This window comes from Balaenoptera acutorostrata, chromosome 2, assembly GCF_949987535.1.
Source record: "Balaenoptera acutorostrata chromosome 2, mBalAcu1.1, whole genome shotgun sequence".
Classification (NCBI taxonomy): domain Eukaryota; kingdom Metazoa; phylum Chordata; class Mammalia; order Artiodactyla; family Balaenopteridae; genus Balaenoptera; species Balaenoptera acutorostrata.
The window spans coordinates 161,648,649-161,666,641 of NC_080065.1; the positions used below are offsets into that span (position 1 = coordinate 161,648,649).

The 17,993-nt window shown below is 39.1% G+C and overlaps 1 protein-coding gene across 1 annotated transcript in view; it reads left to right on the forward strand.

Moving 5' to 3' along the window:
* The first annotated feature begins 3,388 nt into the window (after positions 1-3,388).
* LOC130707186 (ELKS/Rab6-interacting/CAST family member 1-like) overlaps positions 3,389-17,993 on the forward strand; it is a 39,202-nt gene continuing 24,597 nt past the window's right edge. Inside the window, exons 1-4 of the mRNA XM_057540408.1 lie at positions 3,389-3,580; positions 4,463-4,495; positions 6,664-6,825; positions 11,170-11,339. Of these exons, the coding sequence (XP_057396391.1) occupies positions 3,389-3,580; positions 4,463-4,495; positions 6,664-6,825; positions 11,170-11,339 (557 nt within the window). The remainder of the gene's footprint in view (positions 3,581-4,462; positions 4,496-6,663; positions 6,826-11,169; positions 11,340-17,993) is intronic.

Genomic DNA, 17,993 nt, shown 5'->3' on the forward strand with positions numbered 1-17,993 from the left:
GAAGCCAGTCTGAAAGGCTACATACTCTTTGATTCCAACTAAGTGATACCATAATGGTGGATAATGTCATTAGTCAAAACCCAGAGAACATACAACACCAAGCGTGAATCCTAATGTAAACTATGGACTTTGGATGCTAGTGAAGTGTAAATGTAGATTCATCAATTGTAACAAATATACTTCTCTGCTGAGTAGTTGATAATGGTGGAGGCTATACATATGTGGGAACAGGGGGTACGTGGGAAATCCCTGTACCTTTCACTCAATGTTGTTGTGAACATAAAACTGCTCTAAAAAAATAAAGTCTACAAACTTTAAGCTATAAGATGAATAAGTTCTGAGGTTCTAATGTATAGCATGGTGACTAGTTGATAACACTGCAATGTATAACTATAATTTGCTAAGAGAACTTAAAGGTTGACTCCCAAAACATATACATATATATTTATATATTCCTCTTTACCATAAATGTACGGCTGTGCGCCTGGCTTCTCTAATCTCTTCCAATCATCTATTTTTATTTCTGCTCAGTACCATGCTGTCTTAATTGGTAGAGTTTTAGAATAGCGAGTCTTAATATCTAGTAGGTCAAAAATCCCCAATTCACTCTTCCATTTGCTGCTAAGAATCAGCTCGCATGTTCTATGTGGGGGAGGGAGGTGAAGGAAATTCATTTTAGTGTCATAAAATCTCTAAAACAATTTGGGGAGAATCACATCTTCTGTAGATTGAAATTTTCTATTGAAATAAGATTTATTTCTCCATTCCTTTAGTTGTTCTTAAGTGTCTTTGTTCTATAATTTTCTCCATATAGTTGTTGCCCATTCTTGCTAGAGTTATTCCTAGGTACTTTATAACTGTGATAATATTATAAATGGTATCTCATTGCCTTTTCTAAATAGTTGTAGCAGAGTACAGAAATGCAATTGATTTTGTATATTGATTTTGTTTGCAGTATACTTGCTAACCACTTTTATTCATTCGCATACTTCATCTGTAGATTCTTTTGGTTTTTCTACAGGGACAAGATATCCTCAATGACTAGTGATAGCAGTTTCTTCTTCTCCAATGCTAAGACCCAACACAGACAAAAAAATAAATAAATAAAATAAATAAATTTGGTCATTTCACATTTTAATGTGTGAGTTTAAGAAAGTGGTATGTAATAATAGTTCGCTCACTTTGTAGACTGAGAAGAAATAGTAAGACTTAATGAAAATGACACATTAAAAGAACTTCAGTTTCGTTTCCTCTTGTCCAGCATTTCTTGGAGTCAGCTGTTCTCAAACCTTTTGATATCAGGGCCCCTTATTCTCTTAAAATGACTCATTTCATTTGTTTTTAAGAAAATGTCCGCCAAATACCAAGTTTGTGTGTCAGTTCTTCTCTCGAGTTAAGAATAGGGTTCCGTGAAAAAAGTACCTGATTGGGCTTGCAGCTCACAGAGCACCCAGAGCTGTCCTGGGAGCAGCGTCACACCCAGGTGCAGCAGCCGGGCCTGGCCCCTTCCTGTGTCGTCACACAGCATGGTACAGAGATACATACTCAAGGGCTGAGCATATGAAAAGTCACCAGGGACATTCCTAAGTGAGCCAGTGTTTTAAAAATGTTCTTTCTTATTTTTCTTTTTTGTCTGAGAGTGCTGACACTGAAGAATACACTGACGGCTAGCACAGTTTGGCGCTGTTGTCCAGAGGCACGAGCGCTTTTGCCTGTCCTTTATACCTTTAGTGCACGTGTTAACACAGTGGAAAAGGCACATAAAGTCATAGTATTATTATGAAAATAGTTTTGACTTCTCAAAAGGGCTAGGAGGCACCCCCAGGCTTTCACGGACTATACTTTGAAAACTTCTGCTTGAAGTTACTGAGTAGTTAGAAATCTTTAGGCTGAACGTTATGGTGATTGGTGACTAAGCGCTTGCCTTCTGTGTTAAATTGCCTGGATTCAAAACCTGGCTTTATTTAACCAGTTGTATGACATAGAACAAGTAACCTAACCTCTCCATACCTTAATTTCTTTATTGATAAATGGTGATAACAATAGTACCTATCCCATGGGTTCTTTTGTGGTTTAAATTAGTTAAAACAAGTAAAACACTTTAAACAGGACCTGGCACATAGTAAACATTCAGTCAGTGTTAGCTGCTATGCTATTATTATTTTCATTAACAACATATTCCTTCTTGCAAGAGCTAGAAGACTCTTACAGATAGGGACCCCTCCCTCCCCCCCTCCTGCCCTCTCTGTCTCTTTTTTTAACTTCTTTGTATCCCCTAAAAAATTTGACACGGTGTTTTGCATCATGTGCCTTCATTTAATATTTGTTGATGTGGCAAGAGTCTTTAGTTTTTGGTATATAAATAGTTTTATGTAAATAGATGCTTCTCAAGTACAGTTATCAGAATGGTTCTCTTAATTTAGAAGATTTCCTCTTAAAACTTTGTTTTTATTGTTGTATACATCTTTATTCTCACTGGGGAAAGGGTTTACCAAACAAATACCAAATTAGTGGACTCTGGGTTCTTTATAGTTAGACAATTCATAGTCTTGAACATAATCTTGTAAACAGCCTCTAGAAAGGTGTAATTACATATTCACATTTCCCACAAGTTTCTTTGTACATGTTATTTCCTGATCCCTGTTGGAACCTAAAAACACACGAGTGTACCTGTGTTCACAATTATTTTGCTTGCCTTTTGATGGCACAGGGAAGTGTACTGGTTTTAACTGGCAATAGATCTATTTTAAGTTGTGTTAACCTCCAGCCATTCTGCTAAGAAGCAAGAGACTGAGATTCTGGTGGCCCAGTGGGGTCAGGTGGATGTTATGTTGAAATTGCAGATGCAATAGCTGAGATGCTGAGAGTGTGGCATGAGCTTGAGAGGATCATGAAGACCTAGACTGGTCTTTGGGGGAAATGGGAAAGGAGGTGATGGTGGACAATAAAAGAGCCCAGCTGTCTTCAAGGTGACGTAATATTCTTTTCTCTCTCCTCCTCCTCTCCCTCCTCCTTTCTCCCACTTTCTTCCCTCTGCTTCCTTCTCCCTTCTCTAACTTCTTCTTTTCCCTTTAGCAGTGGAGGAGCAGGGAGGAATTACTGGACTGCTGTAGGGTTAGAGTTTTGCTGGGTAGATATGGCAGAATTACTGGGATGCAAGTGAGTTGAGGGTGGAGGTGAAGGAGTAGTTGGGATGATGAATCCAGGAATGTAGCCTGGATAGGAAGGAAGAGAACTCAGAATGGATGGACAGGTTGGGAGAAAATGTAGAAGTTAGGGAGGTGGAGGACTCTGTGAGATACCAGAGCAGCAGTTAATGTGAGTGACGGTGTGTCAGGCCTGGGAGGAGAGGCCTGGGTGATGTGGTCTTGTAAACTGGATAGCTAAAATGGACCGGAGGATGAGGGCGTTGGCTTTACGGATGTCAAGGAATTCGGACATTGAAATCCTAGGATTATGGCAAGAGTGGCATTTGAAGGAGAGATCTATTGTCAGCCGGGTGCTGAAGACTTCTTCAGCGGGCGGGAGTGACGGGGAAGCCCCTAGATGGCAGCCGTGCGGAGGGAGAGTGAAGAGGAGTGTGAGCTTTAAATGGGAGCAGCATGGAGGAACCTGGAGGATGCCCACACTTCTCCCTGCCACTCTGTGATGCTGGTGGATTAGTGAACTTCAATGGAGAGCGTTGGGGGAAATTATATCCTTCGGGAAAGCCTGGGTTTACTTAGAGCAGGGAGACAACTTTTGAAAAAAAGTTGAGCATTTGGGAAATTTAACAAGGAAAAGAGGATTTCAGTGGACTCAGTGGGGTTGGTTGATTAATGATGGGAGACCCAGGGCTGGGGAAGTATAGAGTAGTAAGATGATAAAGAATTTATTTATTTAGTTATTATACGTTCTAGGAGTAAGAAACCTCCTTGGAAAGGGCTGTCCTCAAATAAACCCAGCCTGAGTACTGGTCGGTGCTACAACTAGTCCAACATATCAGGCGTTAATTTTCTGGCCTCATCCCAGAAAGTAGCCTGGCAGGTTCTTTTTCTGCCTCATGGCTTTCAGAGCTGCAGTTATGGTCCCTTTTTAGGTGCAGATTTTATGGTGCATGATTTGATAGTGAGTGTCTGATTTGGTCAAGAGCTGCCTCTCTGTCTGTGTTGGGCTTTTCAGATAGTGCATTTGAAGCCGTTTATTTGTTTATTCTTCATGGGCCGGGATAGCTTTAAACGAGTAAATCAAAATCCTGGTTTAGGTTTAGAGTGTCTCTGTGTTAATTTAATATGTTTAATTTTGAACCAAATGTAAGTTTCATTTGAATAGATTTGTAAAATAAAATTTTCGTTGTGTTATTTTTAAACGTAATGCAATGCAAGTCAGAGGAGTACAGCCCTCGCCTCTCCCCCGAACCTAAAAATAGCTAGCTGTAAGTGTCTCATGATAAATCCTTTAACTCTTATCGGCATACTCTCAGATAACAAGGAAAGTCAGTCAAGACAGGCTTGAGGTAAAGTGAAAAGAGGAAGTCAGTCTCAAAATTTCTTCCTAAAGGAATGTTTTCTCTAAAATTCCAAATAAAATAAAGCTATACTGAATTTATGCTCTTTAAGGTCTTTACTTCTTAGGTGAATAAGCATATGCAACTATAGATGTAAAAGTATCTATTCTTTGTAGGAGTTTTTCTGTAATTGATGACATCTAAGGTAATCTGGGGATAAACTAGATACTGTGACAGACAAAACCAAGAAAATGAGTATAGACGGATGTTGTACTAGGAGGTGATATTCGTGGTGATGCTGATTTACAAGGACAGTGCCGTTTCTTTTCAGAACTCATTATGAGATATTTGAAATGCATGGTGAAGTATAGCGAATAAGTAAGATTACTAATGCAGTAAGTAGCCTCCTCTTATCTGCAGGGGATAGGTTCCCCGACCCTCAGTGCATGCCTGAAACCACAGATGGTACCAAAGCCTATATATACTATGTTTTTTCCTATACATACCTATGATTAATTTTATAAATTAGGCACAATGTGTAAGGGATTAGCAACAGTAATTAATAGTAAAATAGAACAGTTATAACAGCATGCTGTAATGGAAGTTATGTGAATAGGTCTCATTCTCTCTCTCTCTCTCAGTATCTTACTGCACAAATCTAATGCCTTCTTCATCTAAACTAAGCACTTGTCAGGCACTGTAGCCGTAACTTTTGCAGTTTGAGGTGCAACAGCAAAACTGGCACGAATTTCTTTTTCCTTCATCCCAATTTCACTGCTGGAAGATTCGTTCTGACTGTAGATCTTAGCAACCTCAGCATATGATTTTTTCTCTTAGTGAGAACTTCCACCTCTTCACTTAAAAGAAACACCTTACGGCTTCTCTTTGTCAAATCTGAATTGCCAGCATACTACTCTTGTGCTTTGGGGACGGTATTAAATAAAATACTGTCACGTAAAAATGGTCACTTGAACACAAGCACTGTGATGCCAGGACTGTCCATCTGATAACCGAGATGGCTGCTGTGAGTGCCTAACGGGCGCGGGTACACTGGACAAAGGGATGGTTCACGTTCCGGTGGGACAGAATGGGATGGTGTGAGAGTTCATCATGTTGATTGGAACAGCGGTGCACAGTTTAAAACTTCTGAATTGTTTTCTTCTGGAATTTTCCATTTGATATTTTCTGACCACAGTTGACCTCAGGTAACTGAAACCACAGAAAGCAGAACCACGGAAAGTAAAACTGTGGAAAAGGCGGGACCACTGTGTGATAAAGTGTAACTGTTAACGTAATTATTCATCCCTTTGTTTTTCTGCAGTGGGACGTTATCAGATCTTTATTATTGTAGATAAGGGTTATGCGCATTATTGTGTAAATCTTTGAAACCTTCTTACTCTTTTCCCCACTCCTTTGGGGGCAGAAATAAGCCTTTTAGGGGGGTCAAGTAAAACGATAAAATATTATAGCTAGAAAAGGTTTTACTGTTAATATTACAGATGTTTTCACTAGAAGTTTGTTGACCATAAAGTACTTAGAAACTTTAACTAGTTTTCCATTGCTTCTACTTCTTTCGTTAATACTCTCAATTTTAATCAAAAGGGTGCAGAGGAAAGGATAGAGGAAAAATCATACTATAGATCTCAGTCCTCCTCCTCTCCACCATATGGCCATGAAGGATATATTTTAGAAGCAAGGCACCAGTTGCAATATTTCTACATATTTGTTTATCTTATTAAATTTCACATCTGTAAAGACAGACTTGTGCAACCTCTCTTGACTTTTTTTTTTTTTTAAGGATTTTCTTTTTTTTTTTTAATTAATTAATTAATTTATTTTTGTCTGTATTGGGTCTTCGGTTCGTGCGAGGGCTTTCTCCAGTTGCGGCAAGCGGGGGCCACTCTTCATCGCGGTGCGGGGACCGCTCTTCATCGCGGTGCGCGGGCCTTTCTCCATCGCGGCCCCTCCCGTTGCGGGGCACAGGCTCCAGACGCGCAGGCTCAGCAATTGTGGCTCACGGGCCCAGCTGCTCCGTGGCATGTGGGATCTTCCCAGACCAGGGCTCGAACCCGTGTCCCCTGCATTAGCAGGCAGATTCTCAACCACTGCGCCACCAGGGAAGCCCTCTCTTGACTTTTTGCGAATACTTTAATGTCTAAATCTTCCTTTGTCCTCAGGATTCAAAAATTTCCTCTATGGAGCGTGGGCTCCGAGACTTGGAAGAGGAGATTCAGATGCTGAAATCGAACGGGGCTTTGAGTACTGAAGAACGAGAGGAAGAAATGAGGCAAATGGAGGTCTATCGGAGCCATTCTAAATTTACGAAAAACAAGGTCATGGTGTGTGATACCGTAATTTTTAAATGGGGTTTGAAAAATTGATGCATGTTCCTACTTCTTTAGTGATGATGGACCTCACGCTGTTTTATCAGGCTTCAGGGAAGAATACTTGTACCGTAATTCTTTCAGATAGAACTTTCCCAGAACTAAAGTCAGAATTACTGATGTTGTATAGTTATTTCAAATTTCACTTCAAAGAAAATTACTTGTATGAGGCTAAGTGTGTATTATCACAGTTTAACATTTCATGTCTATCAGTACTTCTGAGGTGATTAGTAGGATTACATCCAGATGAGTTTTTCTCACTCTATGAAACATCGCGTTCTCTATGTCTTGTGAACAAATTTAGAAGTCAAATTCAGCCTAAGAGACTGAATCCACCTCTCCTTTTTTTTCCTGAAATGGCTTAAATAAAATCGTGTTTTCCCTTCAAACACAGTTCCCTAAAGGAAAGCCCTTTGCGCTCTCCCTTGGAGAAGACCCATGTGTATCAGGTTTATTGTTTCCCACGTGCACTTGGGGTGTATGTATAGTAGGATAGGCATCGCTGAGACATATCAGTCTGTATTATAACCTCAGTCACAGTATTCCTTCTTTAGAGCCAAAGGCATTTATTTTGATCCTATAAACTATTTTAGGCAAATTGGAGGACTTAGTTTATTACAGTTATCAGTTTATCAGGTCTGTGGTGTTTTAAAGATCATAATTTCAATTATAAAATATTAGCTAGAAAATAAGTGTTCCTCCCCCTCCCCCTGCCCCCTATATCCCAATTGTGTTAGTTCCCTAATTTCTCAGAAGTGAAAACTGTTCCTTTAATGATACAGTTTCTGGCTTCTTTCTGTGATACCCATACCTGCATATAAGTCAGTAGAATATTCCTCTGTTATTTTAAGACTCTGTTATCAATGACTACGGCCAATTTCATGTAACTTTTAGAACTTAAAAATTCACATATCCAACTTTCTGTTAGTTTTGATTTATCATTCTAACTTGAGAACAAAATAAAATATCATCTCTGCTTGCCATTTGCTGATTAGCACATTTCAGTCCATTACCCTGTGAAAATAGTGAGCCCATCTAGGGTCCTTTGAAGAGGAAATTAGGGGAACAGATTTGATTGTGTTATATGAGTTATTGTTATTTCCAGTTACTGCTCTGGCTCAAAAGCAGATAATAAGAAGACCTAAGTTGACACATGAGTGAAAAAGAATAACAATGTCGTGGCAGGTAGAGCAACTGAAGGAGGAGCTAAATTCGAAAGAGGCTCAAGGGGAGGAGCTGAAAAAGAGAGCGGCTGGTCTTCAGGCAGAGGTCTTTGCCGAAAGATTTACCCTTTGCGTGCAGTGATCCCACAGTGGGACCCTGCTGCTCTGGCTCTGGGTGCTCACACTTTCACTCTGTGGTCGGCAGCTTGGCCCGGGACTAGCACTGACCAGCCTGCTCTGCTCTTTAACTGACTCCTGTTCACCGGTTTGACCCACGTGCCACCCTGTGTGCAGCGAGCCCTCATGTGCTCTGGAAGCCCTGTCCCTGGATTTTTATTGTTGCTTTGTCACTGTGTGGATGGTGCTTCAAAGCTGTTTTTTCTCGACTCCTTTCCTGTTAACCAGAAACTTGTTGATTTATGTGAATGGTCTCTTTCTCTTCTTAGGTACAAAGAATGTGCAGATGTTCTAGGTCCATCACCCAGGGTTTATTTGAATCTGATTTCTTGAGTGAAGTGCTTTACCTTCATATGTAGACATCATCTTTAAGTCCCCGATAGGTGATTTTGCAACAAATTTTACTTTCTTTGGAACAGATGTATAGAAGTGATTAGCTTATTTAGTTATCTGGTCAGTTAGAGGTAGCATGAAACTTAGTCTCTAAATCTATTCAGTAGCTCAATCATCTGTCTAGAGAACTTGAAATTCCATTTCAAACTGTGATAAAATGATTATAATAAAATAGCTGACACTTGAGTACTTATTATAAGCATTTTATAACCTACTAAAGTAGGTATATTCTCAACCCAATTTATGGATAAGGAAGCTGAGGTAACACAGTGGTGCTCAGGAAGCACAGTTAGTAAGAGGCAGAGTTTGATTTTTACGCAAGCCATTTGGTTCCAGAACCTGTGCTGGTAAGCTCTGCACTCCACTGCCGTATACTAGGCTGTGCACACATTTGTCTCACAAGTGTCAGGAAAAAAACTGCTTCTGAAAATTACGGTAGGATAAGACTGGAATGCAGCATTAAAAGAAAAAAAAAAAAAACCACTTGTGCTAATTTAGTGTGTTTGCTATTTATGGACCACTTTATAGTATAGATAGAAAAGTGAGATATTTTGCCTAAAAGGGTCCAATTTGGTTTGTTGTAACCATGTATTGTCTAGAGGAGAAGTTGATCTATAACTTTTTTTTCCTCAGCTAGTATTATTAATTTCTTTTTGTGTCGAACAACAGGCTAAACATTCTCTACATTTTTTTGGTTTAATCTGTACGCAGTACAGTGGCACTGGTTTGCTTTCTCCATGTTACTGATTAGGAAACCAAGGCTTAGAGAGGTAGTTACCCAAGAAGACACACTCGTTCGTTCTCACATGGGATTGACTGCAAAAGCCTTATGCTCCTAACTTTTAAGGAAAATTTGTGCTTCTAAACTCTTCTATTTAGGATATTTTCTTCTTTTTCTCAGTCTTTATGGTCAGTATAGCATTATTTGAGGATTATTTAGTAATGCAGATGATGAGGAAACTGAGATTTTATATTTATTTTTGATCACATGGTCTAGAGGTAGCTGGAAATTTGAGTAATCTGTAAGCCATAGTTCTTTAGCTGATGAGGTGAGAACATTTTGAACGTTTCTCCTGACTATTCATTCATACCACCAGTGCGTTTTTAGTGCATTCTGTTTGTTAGGGGTGGGATGTTGGTAAAGGGATGTCATGAAAGATGCTACACCATTACAGTATGTGGCAGCTCCTGGGTACGTATCTGTGTTACAGGATGGAAGTAGCTGCTGTTTACAGCTATCTTCCAGTGATGTCCTTAGCAGCTGCGAGTATTTTGCATACAGTGAGCACACAGAAATGTTTGTTGAATGAATGAATATTCTATTTGTAAGTAGAGATTTCATGCATATGAGAAAAATGCTTGTCTTCCTGATGAAACAGAACAGTAAATTATAAGTTTATTTTTAGTCCTCCTTAAAAGTAATTTTAATTACAGTAAAATTTATTTCATACTTTCTCATGGGAAATTGTTCTCAAAAACTTTGTCCCTTATGCCTAAGATTATTTCAGTCAAAATACTTTAGATACATTCAACTTTTTAAAAAGTATTTTTTGTTTCATCAGTGGTACTGAGATTACTGACTTCTTGTGAAATTTATACTTCCAAGAGTCTATATTTGAGTGCATAGCTACCTTGCTTAGGCAGTAGATACAATGTAAAAACAGATATGATTTCTGTTAATTTGGCTTACATTTAGAATAAAAGAGTAAAAATTCTTAGAAACACGGTAGAAATGTAAAGGAGATGTTTGATGTTAAATGTTTTCTAAGTTAAGATGAGAAAAATTTCTGGGGGAGTGAGTGGCACCTGTTGATGTATGGATTACTCTGTCAGAGTAATTCAAATTTGATTACACATGTAGATTCTTAGAGAATGAGATTTTATGCGTTCTTTATTTAGGTTATATACTTTTATCCATTTAGTTGATATGACATGTTGTAGGTAATATAACTTTGTAGGTGGAATCTTTCTTTTAGGTCAGTACCCCTAACTCCTCAAAATTGTATAATTTTTAGAAAGCACTTGTTTATAATGCCTTATAACACTAAAGTGGCTTTTTAAGAAGGACTTTATGTACACTTTCATTTGAGAATGAAAAAAAAAACAATGAAAAAATAAATGTGCAGCTTTTGAGTTTAAATAGCAATAGTAGGAAGTTTCTTTTTTCTTTCTGTATTCCATCTACACTAATCCTGCTGTATGATTTGAAGTTTCTTATGACTTAATAAGATGAAAATTGCTTTAGTCGTGTTCAGATGCTTACTGCTGTCTCATAGTCATCTAAGTGAATTGGGATTTTTCTTCTTCCATTCCTTTTCCAATGGATTTCAAAAGTTTAGGGGAGACAATAAATGAAAACTGGAAATTTTGCTATTAGTTGAATAAGCTTTGTTTTTGTGTGTGTGTGTGTGTGGGGGGTCAGCTAAGATTAGATGGTGCAAAAAGATGAATTGTGTCCTGTCATAAAGTTAATGCTGTATATCTTGACGTGGATCTGTCAAAGATCCAGATCAGAGGTGGTGGTTTTATTTCTTTCTTCCTTACACTGCTTTTTCTTCTTCTCTAGATTGGTCAGGTGAAGCAGGAGCTGTCCAGAAAGGACACAGAACTACTAGCCCTACAGACAAAGCTAGAAACACTCACCAACCAGTTCTCAGACAGCAAGCAACACACTGAAGTGCTGAAGGAGTCCTTGACTGCTAAGGAGCCTCGAGGGCTGCCATCCTGCAGAACGAGGTAAAAGGAGGTGTGGGATTTGCACGGAGCCCATTCCTTGGCACCTATTCTTGTGTGTTACCTGTGCACTTCTTGTTGTGTTGAGATACGGGAGCTATGAATAATGTTAGGATGGATTCTTTAGCGATGTGGTCAGTTATAGTACTAAACTATAACCATCTTGTTTCTATTGTTCTTGTATCTAACAAATTAAACCGGTGCAGTTAATATATGTTTTTGATACTTCAGACTTTGACTAAGTCTGTGCTTCTAAGTAGACTTTAAACGAATGTTACGAAATGAAACGATAGTTGTAAAAGCATTTGTTTTCACCCGTGGTAAATCTTTCAGTCATGAATGGGAGTGAGCTTGGTCAGCCTGTGTTGGGTTATTAAGTGTCCTTAATTTTTGGTATTATGAATAGCTTTAAGTAGGCAAACTGTGGAATCTAGAAATGTTTGAGATAAATCTTGTTTTGAACTGCAGATTATTAGACACGTGCCTTCATGTCCTGTTTGAAAATAAAGTTAGCATTTTTAGAAATATTAGAAGATTATCTAGTCTGCCAGCCTTGATTAGAGGTAGGAACACACTAAATAATTCCAGGCAGATGAGAATCTATCATATTTGCAATGAGAAGGAATTGATGATGCTATTTGGATTTACTGTCTTAAGGAAAATATTTTCTAAAGATCTCAATGAAATAGAGAATTTAGGTGGGAATAGGTAAGCAGTTCTGCTGTATAGAAGAAAAATAAAGTGTATAGTATGGATTAATTTTTTCTTTTCTTTTAAAGAACAAGATAATAGATAAATAAAGGCATAGTGTAATGAAGAAAGGAATGGGTAGTAAAAAGAAGGCATAAAAACATCTTAGACCCAGAAGTTCAGAATCTTCAAGCGAGGGGGAATGGGAAAATGACCAAAATGTTTCATGTAGTATTTTATTTTTTTACAGTTAGGGATTTTGTTGAAAATGAGAGATTTGGATGATGTATTTATAATTTTCCTTACAACTTATACTTTTTCTATTTTGATCACGTTTCTTTTCATCATGATACCTCAGAGGGATATTTTGGGGTAGATAAGGCTCTGGCTCTGGAGTCACAGTTACTGAGTGTGAACTTCAGTTTTACCACTTGCTACCAGGTGCAGGGTCCCTGGGCACATTACTTAAGTTCATTGTGCCTCGTTTTACACCTGTAAGATGAAGAGGAGTTCCTGCCTCATTAGGTTGTTAGCATTAAACTAATTTATTCACTCCTAGTGCCTGGCACATAGTAAGGTCTTTGTCTGTCAGTTTTTGGCATCCTTCTAATTCTTGTAATACTATCAGCTAATATATGTAAACTGTTAAAACGGTAAGAGAACATTGTTGCTTTTCTTTTCATTGGCATAAATTTTATATAGAAGGTCTGCTATTTAACATTTTTATCAAGCTAAATTAAGGTTTATTCAGGGAATTGCAAATACAGAATTATCTGGAAAATGTTACCTGCAAATTTATTAATTTGTGGCTTTATTAGAGATTTTCACATCAGTGCCTGGCATGAATGCAGTACTACAAAAGGGTCAGAAGAGGGCGCCAGTGTTTTGGAGCTGAGCCTGTTGCCAAGTGCTGCTGTGATAGTTTTGGATGGAGGTGGCAGGTGTGGGAACCAGGGAACCAGGCAGTTGGTTAATGATAATGCAAACACTTAAAAGCTTGTCACCGTCTAATAGATGACTTCTTCCCCTTGGCAACCCATCCTTCTCTTTGTACCCCCCTCTGAAATAGTGTTCTTATTAGCTAGGTCTCACACAGATGGGCTTGTGATTGGTTTCTTGTACCATAGAGAACAAAGACTGTATTTGTGATCATTCTTGGATGGTTTTTATATTTGTTTTTAGGACTAACTGAGTTTCAGCAATTACCCCTGTAAGTTATTAGGACAACTGCTCAAATATAAGGGTCTCATTCTAAAAGATAACAGTAGAAAAGCTAACTTCCTTTTGAATTTGGGGTGATTATATGAATGTTATATGCCTGTTTATCAGGATTTGCTATTTTTTCTTAAATTACCCTGGTGACACTTGACAAGGCTCACTTTTTCCAAAGCAGCTTTCTCCTGTTGGATCCCATAAAAGACAGTTTGAACCAGCTCTTTGAAAGTTCTCACCTATTTCTGTAATTGCTATCTTTCTGTTCCTATAATTGCTCTTTTTTAAAAAAATAATTTTATTTATTTATTTTTGGCTGCATTAGGTCTTCGTTGCTGCGCGCAGGCTTTCTCTAGTTGCGGCGAGCAAGGGCTACTCTTTGTTGTGGTGCACAGGCTTCTCATTGCGGTGGCTTCTCTTGTTGCAGAGCACAAGCTCTAGGCTTGCAGGTTTCAGTAGTTGTGGTACGCGGGCTCATTAGTTGTGGCTCGCAGGCTCTAGAGCACAGGCTCAGTAGTTGTGGCGCACGGGCTTAGTTGCTCCGCGGCATGTGGGATCTTCCCAGACCAGGGCTCGATCCTGTGCCTCCTGCATTGGCAGGAGGATTCTTAACCACTGCGCCACCAGGGAGGCCCCCTATAATTGCTCTTTATCGATCTCATCCTCCTCTCTGAAGCTACCCTAGACTTTCATCCAGCTCTCAAATCACAAAATTAAGCACATATGAAAAAGAACATGGATTCAGGAGTTTTTTGGTTTTTGTTTTTTTAATTTTAAAATTCTTGAAGGAAAAACGGGATGTGGGAAAAGACCTGGTGTTTTTCCTGTTCAGGGTCCATGGAATGAGGTCCTTTTGTGTTGGGCAGTGTATAGTATCTATGGAATTGCTCCAGTTTTATGAACATCTCCTTTAATCGGTTGACCTTCACAGAGGTGGTCTGGATTTAGTAGCACTGTGGTCAAAGCATGGGCTTTGGAGTCAGACCTAGGCTTGAAATAGCCTTCTACATTTATTAGTTATGTGACCTTGGATGAGTTATTTTACCTCTGTAATCCTCCATTTTCTCATCTGTCACTGAGAATAATAATAATACCAACTTCCTAAGGTTAGAATAGATGTTTAATGTGGCTAGAATAGATTTTTTAAATTATGAAGTTCTCATCTGAATTTGGAGGTGAATATTAAATATCAGTGGGTTTAAAATATCACCACTGGTTTTTTTAGATGATAACTTTGTAGCCCTCTCCCCACCTTTGTACAGATAAACTGTGCAGTGTTGAATGACACATCTCTGCCTGTGGCCTTTTGCAAGTTTCTCTGAGCTCTTCAACCTTTTGTTGGGATGTCAGACAGAACTCAGTGCAGTTGAAATAGCCTTTTAAAAAGGTCTGCTTGTGTACACTCTCAGCCTCATGACCCAATGCCCTTCAGTCATCCTCCTTTCTAGATGGGAACAGTGGGAGATGTGGTGATAGGAAATTATACTTAGTGATCTTCGGCAAGTCACTTAGTTTCGGCTTTGATTTCCTCAGCTTTAAAATTAGGAGTAGTTTAGATTATTTACCTTTTTAAAAGTTTATGGGGACTTCCCTGGTGGCGCAGTGGTTAAGAATCCGCCTGCCAAAGCAGGGGACACGGGTTCGAGCCCTGGTCCAGGAAGATCCCACATGCCGCAGAGCAACTAAGCCCGTGCGCCACAACTACTGAGCCTGCGCTCTAGAGCCCGTGAGCCACAGCTACTGAGCCCATGTGCCACAACTACTGAAGCCCACGCGCCTAGAGCCCGTGCTCCGCAACAAGAGAATCCACCGCAATGAGAAGCCCGCGTACCGCAACTAAGAGTAGCCCCCGCTCGCCGCAACTAAAAAAAAGCCCACGCTCAACAACAAAGACCCAACACAGCCAAATAAATAAATACATAAATTAAAAAAAAAATTTTATGAAATACAGGAAAAATGCAGAAAATAATATAGTAGACAGTACTCAGATTTAACTTACATTTATGTGTGACCACATTAGGTGATCTTTAATGGTCCTTTAAAAGAAAAGATTAAAACAAAAAAAGCTCATTCTAAACTAAATATTCAGTGAAAGCAGAAACTTTTGTTAGAATCTCAGGTTTTTAGAACTGGTTGGGGCTAGGAATAGGCTAGGAATAAATATTAGGAAGCTGTCATTATGGGGGTAGTGGCTAAAGCCTTAGGGATGAATTGGTTTCTCCAGAGGAAGGTTGTATCGAGTGAGATGTAAAGAGGGGGAAATGACAGAGGATCCAGTGAAGAAAACTGAAAAGGTGTGGTCAGAGAGTTAGAAAGGCAGTGAGTCATATAATTGCAAAAGAGGAATTATAGGAAACATGCCATTGTCACTGGCATGCAGTTACTAGTGCTAATGTGCTCTTAGGTAGATCTGTTTATTGATGTAAAACAAAAGAAGGTTAAGATGGGTTGAGATAATTAATACTTTTGTGGTCAGAAATAAAAGGCCAAAACAGCAAGATAGCCATTTTTCTGTTCATGTCCTTTGGTAGAGAAAGTCTTGTGGAGGAAAAACCTTCTGATTTTGTTGAAGTTGGCATAACCTGTTTGCCACAGACCTTGATGCTTGGCAAGCTGGTTAGATGCTGTTCCTCCAGCTCAGTTGATGTGAGTAAAAAAGGTCTTATTCCTCCTGCCAAGAATGGTGTTAGGGTGATGACTGTGTGTCCTGCTAGTCTGTGAGGGGTTTTCCTGAATATGTTTTTTGTGGTTTGCAAAATACGGACCTCACGCAAAATTATACTCTGAATTTAGTTCACACCAAACCAAAAGATCAGTGTAGAATTCAGAGCAATTAATCTAGTAGTAGCAAAGTGGTTTTTGTGGTTATTTTTATCTCAGCTCTCCAGACTAGCCCATTTAAATTCTGCATTGCATGAAAAAGCAGATCAAGAAAAAGTGTACACAGGTGATTTGAATTGAAAAGATCACTTAGTAATTAGACTGTGGGCTTGGGTAGTTTCTGTGGCTAATATTTGTGATATGAAATATTTTTAATATGAAAACCTGCATTTCCCACTGCAGTAACACCAAAGGTTTGTATGTTTATAACAGGAGTTTTCATTCTTTACCTTTTTCAGTCACCAATTCTTGTGGGTCTCATACCTGACATTCCCTCAAATTGGCATGCGGGTATTTATGAGTGGTTAGTGCAGGCCCATTTCCAGGTCACTTAGCAGAGTCAGGGATCTAACGTAAAAGTGCAGCTGGGGCATCTGGGTACTTTTGGTAAAGAAGCAGCAATATGAGGCCTCACAGTTACTATCCTGAGACATTGGTCCCATCAGAATGAGAAACACTTAGAAGTGATGAGGGACGTTTTCCTGCTGTATTCTGATTCCTGACCCACAGATGGAAAGCCTTTCATTTTTCTGAAATTAATGCTGAGAAGAACTGAGAGACAAGGCAGTTCAAGCTTATCTACAGGTTTAAATGTCTGGGCTTTTGACTTCTGCAATAAGAATTTAATAGTGTATTTCAAGGGTATTGGGTAAAATGTTTTTAAGGTGAGTTGCTTTGTTCTTTTGCTTGTGGTTATTGGGATATATAGAATACAAATTAGAAGTGGAATATATAGTATACAGAATACAAACTAGAATGTAGGAATGAGGTAGAAATGACTTGGCATGAGATTTATTTATTTTTAGATTTCTGGCATGTGTACTTTCTAAGACTTTGACCTCTTTAACTGTGCAGCGGGTCAGAGGGTTCAAGGAGCTCCCTCTTGACTCGCCCTGGCTGATGGATGCCCTGCAGTGGGTTCACTAATAGGAGCCACATCTGATGCTGTCAGATGGGACTAGTAGCCACGTAGGCCGGCTGGAGCTGAGCCTCAACAAACGCCAGGTGGATCAGGGTCAGTGAGTTCTTCTGGCATCTCGACAGCCTGGTCGTTGAATTTCCTATTCACAAGAATCTTCGCTCTGTGGTGACAGTTCTTTTCTCCCTATTGAATAAATATTCAGTCTGTTCTGACATTTCCCTTCTGGACCTTTTTTCCTTCTTTGCATAGTGGAGTGTTTCTGATTTTAATAGGTAGATGAAGGAAAACTGGGGGTAACTTAAGGAATTTTGTCACCTTGCACTTTAGAAAGGACCATTGGAGAACTCAGTGGTGATCATGTATTCCATCTTTGTTCTGCATTGGATTTTAATTCTTGCTCTGAGCTCTCTAGTGCTGAATTCAGGCACCAAAACTGGAAATTTGTAATGTAACATCTTTTGGATTCGCTGGGCTTGGCTTATTGTAGTTCTACTGTTTGTCAGTAAAACACTTTTTTTGTTTTTGGTCACTGCTGAGTAATCCTTTCGTTTTCCTCATCTTTGAGGAAAAATTTAAGTAGATTGGCTATCTTTACACATGTCAAGTTTCCATTTCATATACTATTCATGGGAAGAACTCATTTAGGTCTTCTTCAGTTGCTTTCATTAGCCGTTTGTAATTTTCAGCATACAGAGCCTATACATGTTTTGTTAGATTTAGACCTAGGTATTTAATTTTTTTGGAGTGATTGTAAATGGTCATACATTTTGAAACTTGAAGTTCAGTATTGCATCATATTTATTTTGACCAGTTCACAAAATATCAACATTTTCAAAAGCTAGTGTAGGGACTTCCCTGGTGGCGCAGTGGTTAAGAATCCGCCTGCCAATACAGGGGACACGGGTTCGATCCCTGGTCCAGGAAGATCCCACATGCCGTGGAGCAACAAAATC